Source organism: Lepisma saccharinum, chromosome 21 (genome assembly GCF_977018435.1).
Source record: "Lepisma saccharinum chromosome 21, izLepSacc3.1, whole genome shotgun sequence".
NCBI classification, from domain to species: Eukaryota; Metazoa; Arthropoda; class Insecta; order Zygentoma; family Lepismatidae; genus Lepisma; species Lepisma saccharinum.
The window spans coordinates 61,846,247-61,852,872 of NC_139249.1; the positions used below are offsets into that span (position 1 = coordinate 61,846,247).

At 41.4% G+C, this 6,626-nt stretch overlaps 1 protein-coding gene across 1 annotated transcript; it reads right to left on the minus strand.

Annotated features, from left to right (window-relative positions):
• Positions 1–4,026: 4,026 nt before the first annotated feature.
• LOC146004213 (sodium-dependent dopamine transporter-like) lies at positions 4,027–6,201 on the minus strand. Its single transcript, XM_083142884.1, has one exon. The coding sequence runs from the start codon at positions 6,199–6,201 to the stop codon at positions 4,027–4,029; it is 2,175 nt and encodes a 724-aa protein (XP_082999010.1).
• Between the last annotated feature and the right edge of the window lie 425 nt (positions 6,202–6,626).

Sequence of the window (6,626 nt, forward strand, 5' to 3'; positions counted from 1 at the left end):
GATCCCAGCCTCATATCACATGTGCACATGGGCAATCCTGGATGGCAAAAGCGGCCGGAGTGTGGTCCTGATCGCTTCGCCTCCAAAATGACCTTTCCCCCACATCCCGTACATGGATGGCACTGTGCTATATGCACTTGGAAATTTGCCTTTACCTAGGTTATTAGTACGAAATCTTAGGAGTTTGCAACCAGCACTCGAGGCTGCTGTGGATTTTGAGAAGAGGGGTCGCAAATGAAAGAAGGGTCTGTTCGGGCGAGAAATTTTATGACGATTGTCGCCAGTATGGCTGGAACAGGGCCGTAGGAAACAATGGCAGTGACTACCTACGGATCGTTTTGCGCAAGGATGAATGGAAGAGAGCTCTTGGGGTAGGAATTTTGCAAGTTAAGATAGCTGGGACACGAGGCTAAAGTCTGGCAAAATTCGTTACGGACAACGTATGACGAATTTAGGACTTTTCGAGGGGGAATCTTGCAGATCTTTTTTCATGTAATAGAAGTTGATTTGGGTTTACAAAAGGAAATGCTTTATTCCGAATAAATAAATATTTGCTGCTGATTTACTGTTTTAAGTCCACTTTATGCACAGTAAGGCTAATCGGGACTGGACCTACAGTTTAAAGTGGGATCCGAACCACTACGTGCCTCCACCGGGTATCGAACACAGGACCCCTTGCCCAAATATTTGCAATTGATTAGTTATTTTGTTTATATATTTTTTTTCGAGACTTTCGAGACGAGACGAGACTTTCCACGAGCTGTCTCGTCTCGTCTCGAATTTTGAGAAGCCTGTCCCGTCTCGTGGGCAACACTACCAGCGTCCCATAAGCTGTACACATGCAATTATTTGTATCTGGCATGAGCCTCCTGAAGCCCTCCTGCGTACACAGCCACATACAGATCGTGTTACTGAACTAATTTTTGTTCATATATGTATAAGCAGTTTATCTTCAGAAGGTCTCCTGTGGCATTGTCTACCCACTAAAGTCAAACTATTATTCATTTTAAATATATGATGTCGCTCACATCTATACAAATATTGACATATGTTTATCGTATGTCATATATAGTCTACAGTCAATGAACGTATGAAAATTTTGCTTGTCTTAACCAACCAGCACTGTGTAGTATTCCGTAATAAATTTTGAATTTCTAAGTGTAGACGTGTCCATAAGCAAGGCTACAAACATCCTATTCTTATTTTAATGAATTAATGCTTGTAATTTTCATCTGCTCGAATTTTCCTGTTTACTTCTTATTATAATAGATTAATTCTGTTATGTAAACTTTATCCATTTAGTTCTTCATCAGAATTGTCACGCCAATGGGTATTTTATAATTAGAGCCCGGAAGTTTGGCAAAATGCCTCTTTTTATCTACTGCATATATTGATAAAATTTTTCCGGATATACGTTTCTTATGTTGTTTCGAATGTTTTGTAAGCCTTTTCATTTTGCCTATTTTGCCTATTTGGGACCCCACTGCCTATTTTCAATTATAATACCTTTTTTTGCCTTTTTCAATGAAATTTGACATTTTTTTAAAAAAAATATGTATATAAATTATTTTTCTCCCAAAAAACGTTGTTGGTATTTATTTTTCTTCCGTTTATTATGTGAATAATTTTCGCCTTATTTAAGTAATATTGAACTCACGCATGTTTCAACATTGCTGAAGGAGAAAAGTGTGAGAAAAAAGTATTTCATGCTGAGTCAGGATATTGCCTTTCGGTTAACATTTCTTGTGCATGATTGACTGCTGAAGTGGACAGGTTGATTTCGAACACAAAGAAAATATTTCTCAAATCTCCCTCTCGAACCCGAAAATTTCAGGAAGTTGCGATTGAGCTTAGTTTACCTCAGCAACCAGTCTTGACGAGATAGGGAACCTGGATATCAGCAGCTATATATTATGCTAACAACCTTCAAAAAATCAGTGAGGTGATCGATGGTCTTCCAGAAAATGAAGCGGCTTCAATTCGTGAAGTGAAAAAACTCCTGTGCTATTCAAGTTTACTTTTGCACATTATTGTGCATTGCCAGAGACAATTACAATTATAGCATCCATGAAAATCTTCGAGGAATCTATGCAGCAGATGATGGAAGTGCCAGGAGAAAAGGGGTGAGCTGTTGCGGAAAAGTGCTAACGGGTAGTGAGTGCAAATAAGGACTTGAAACAATTGAAAACAATTTGTGATATTCTAAAAGGTGAAAATGCTGTTACCAAAATGAGTCCAGCTACATTAGCTTGTTATATGTATGCTCCAATAACTTCTGTCGAAGTAGAAAGATCATTTTCTATTATGAAAAACATTCTCTCTGACAGACGACTATCAATGAATGTTTAGAACTTAAAAAGCACCTTGAAGTTATGTGCAATCAAGACGGAGAAAATTGAAATGCTCTTCCCAATTTAGATTTTAACATTTTGCCAGAAATTATAGATACCCGGTAGAGGCACAAGTGGTTCGGATCTCACTTTAAACTGTAGGTCCAGTCCCGATTAGGCTTACTGTGAATAAAGTGGACTTAAAACACCAAATCAACAGCAAATCAATCAACCAGGGAGCAAGGGACGAAAGCCCCGTAAATAGAACATTGATTGATTGAATTAAGTCCACTCTATACACAGTAAGGCTAATCGGGACTGTACCTACAGTTTAAACTGGGATCCGAACCACTATGCCCCTGGAACCTCTTGATTACAAGGCGACGACGCTATCATTATTTCATTGGGGAGGCCCCGTAAATAGAACAAAATTACTATTTACTATGGAGACATCAAATCTTAATTTCCTTACCAAACCACCACTTTACATGACCAACCCAACGCATACCGCACTGCAAGCAAAAGTACAGCTATTACAGAAATAATCTGAAACAGATATCAACCCATCATTCCCAGTTCAATTGTTGTCGCTTTCAAAAGCAACTTCTCGAAAGTTTCATCTCTATTTGATTTGGCAAAACTTCAATTCAATTATATCTAGCTTTCCAGAAGTGTATGTCGACCTTCGTGGCGTACTGGTTAGCATAGCGCGCTACTAAGCTTTGGATACCGGATTCGAATCCTCGCCAGGGGTTGAGTGTTCGTTGGGAGTGTTCCTTCATCAACTTAATTCTATCATACTCATCCTCGTCGTTACGATTAGCTAAAAGTGACAGAAAATCGAAGTTAAATAACTACAATGAAATCTCGCTACATACAATGGAGAAACTGAATAAGAGCAAACCTTTGCCATTATCTTTCCCCAGCCCGATCAAACAGAGCGGATCGTTCAGGCACTAAGCCCGGGGAGGGTTCGGGGACTGAAGCTCCACCCTAAATTCTACAAATTTATAATTTAAACACTGTATAGTGGAAATTAATTTTACTTCCATTAAACATCTTGTATAATAACTTGTATTGTACTGAGAAATTCATCCTAGGGGATTGTACCGCCCCTCCTCACACACACACAAAATTTTCGCTTTAGATGGCGGCTGCTGCTCTCCTCGATATAAAATTCAGGCTATGGGCCTGGGGCCGTTAGTAATATTTTGCAGGAGGGCCCAACATTTGTAGAACCGGCACTGTTTGTATGTAGTAGTAATTTCAAATTAAAATTCAAATAATCTGATATGTAATGAGGAAGAGAGGAAAAGTTCTATTTTTAGAATAGCACACACCGATTTGCTGTTTCCATTTCTTCAAAATTTTCTGGTTATTTGAAAGATACAGTATTCTTTCAAACAGGTTTAAAAATCGTTTTTCTGGAACAGACGAGACTGTGTACAGAAAAAGATGAAGCTCATATTGAATTGCCATTTCTATAGTTAGTGCGTCTACAGATATTCATTAAGATGTAAACCCTAATGTGGATTACAATGTGAAGCTGATCGTAGAAGAATTTGAATAAACAAATCTTGATGTTAAATTTGCATGGGAAATTACTTTTTACTCGCACAAGTTCAAGTATCTGTATATACAAAATTTTGATACATTCTAACGCGTAAAATACGTATATAAACTACATGAAAAGTTATTATAATGCAGCATCTCCTCGTTCAATGTCCACATCGCGTGATCTTCTATGAAAAAACGTTACAACACAGTTTGAAAACCTTGAGCCGGGCGTATACATTCTGCAAAATTCGTGCCAGTAATTTGCATCCATTTCATACTCTGGGGCGAACTGCAGCGATCTACGGGTGAGATTTCGCAACCGTTGTAGCAGTGTTCCCCCCATGTTTGCTAGCATCGTTATAATGTACGCTGGAATGAAAACTATAGTAAGAAACGATGCCCCCCACCCTGCTGCTACAGTCCAAAGGGGGAATGGCTCTGCCCCGTATGAAATTGGTTTGCTGCTGCAGACAACGAAGGAACCATAGACATAGAGTAATGTTACCGGAGTTACGACCACCCAACACAGCCACCACAATCCATTAACTGTCCTCCTACCGTGAACAAACATCAAAAGTCTTTCGTACTTTTTCATGCCGTAGATGAACACAAATGCAAGCACTTCCATGACGCAGATGATCACTAGCGTCGGCGTAGCGTGGGTATCCAGCAATTTGAACCAGTATATTCCATTTTCTCGAATGCAGAATGCCGAGACTAGGAAAACAAAGAACACAGTGACTACGATGCGCGGCAATCTGTCCTTCTTCAGAGTGGGATAAACGTCGTACAGACTCCACTGGAAAGCGTCAAGTTGTATCACTATCCAGGAGAGTGCGGTATAGCCGAGAGAGGCAAATACCAGGACGTTCCATAGCTGGGGACAAGGCATGGTAGCTATCATCGCAGGATAAACGGAGAACATCACTGCTGGCCCGTCCTTTGCCAGGGAGAAGAATGGGATGCCAGTTTGCGCTTGCAAGAAGCCCAAGCCGCTAAATAGCACGAGTCCGAAGATTACGCTCACGGCCGTACTCAGACCAGGGACGCAGAACACTTCCCACCAGCAATTATGATTCACATAGTTGAAGCGAGCTCGATGTACTGCAGTGCCGTGTCCTACCCCGACGGTGAACAGCGCTTGGACTGCTGCGTCCACCCATGTTCCGACGCGAAGAAGTTCCTTAATTTCTGGTACAAAAAAGGCTCTAAGCCCGTTCGCTGAGCCTGGAAGAGTGACTCCACGGATCATCATGATTGTCATGGCAATGTAACCGAGCGGCACGAGAAAGTAGAAGCTTATGCGAAAGATCTTCCAGCCTACGTTACAGCAAGTAATAATCAGAGCGCATAATACGAGATGCAACACCTCCATCTCTAGCACAAGTCCTCCAGCAGGATCCTCGATAATTGAAGATGTCTTGAGGGCGAATTTCGTAAGATACTGCTCCGACGGGCTTTGTGGGTTAGTTGCTAAGCTTGCCAAGCCACAGCTTCCCAGCTCGGTACAGTTTCCGTCATTATAAACGTTCTTGCAGGTGCTCCAATCTGCACTTTCTCTCAGGGGATATGCCATGAAGAAGAGTGAGTACGTGCCAATGACGCATGCGAACGCGCATAAGAACATATTCACTATCAGCGTTGCATATCCAGCTCCTTTCGTGATCGGAGACGCACCAAACATTTTGATGTATCCGCTACTAGTAAACTGTGCCACCACATGTTCTAGGTGGAACATAGGTAACCCACAAATGAGGATGAAGATTAGGTACTGTACGAGGAAAGCTCCTCCCTTATGAACGTAACACATGTATGGGAATCTCCAGACGCCACCGATCCCGATGCACGGGCTGAGGTAGTAGAACAGCACCTCCATCCTTTTTAGGTAAGTCTTGGCTTCGGCGGGATGTGCGTCGGGTTTCATCCGCTTGATTCTTCCGGTTTCGTTTCGGATTCGAAGTTCGGAGATTATTGACCGCGAATAGTTGCTTATGGTGCACTCCTCAACAACATCTGAGAACTGAACCACTCTTGGGGGAATGTCTTCCGTCTCCTCCTCAGCTTCATCGTGGGGTTGTGGAATTCTTTGTGGGCGAATCTTCAGAGGAATCAATTTCCACCTGGTTTTCCTCAGTGGACTTTGAGAAGGACCGCTCTCAACTGAAGGGCCAGTCTCATCAGCCTCGTCAGTTATATTAGTAACTATCTCAATCTCGGTAACTCTCTGGGAATCGATTTCTGTCTCGGTCTCTCGAACTGGCTCTGTCTCTTCTAGGCTTTGCAGCGGTTGCTCTACACTTGACTTCTTAGCCATGTCTTCACTGTTTCTTTGATCTTTCCCTCTTTCGCTCTTCTCAACTGAGGGACCAGCCTCATCAGGTATTTCTCATCAGGTATTTCTTAATCTTTTCTGTTTCTTGTCGCAAGATATGCGTCTAGTGCTAATCTTGTTTTTCGCTGCACTAATTCCATGGGAACACTTTGCCTATTTTTAAAATATCAACAATCAGGAATTTCCAAGGCATTGCTCCTTCCTTGTGCACGAAAATTGACATACTTTCCATTGTTTATTTATGTTTATTTATGTCGGGAAAGAAAAAAGAAGGGAAGTTTCAAGTCTTATCAATCAGTGATATTGGCTTTAATAGAATTAAAATATGTTTAGTTTACCAAAAGATACTTCCAGTTCCAAACCCTTAATCCGAAATAAATAAATACACACACATACACGCACACGAA

Excerpts from the sequence above, each read along its gene's own strand:
- LOC146004213 (XM_083142884.1), bottom strand. The coding sequence starts at position 6,201 with ATGGCTAAGAAGTCAAGTGTAGAGCAACCGCTGCAAAGCCTAGAAGAG.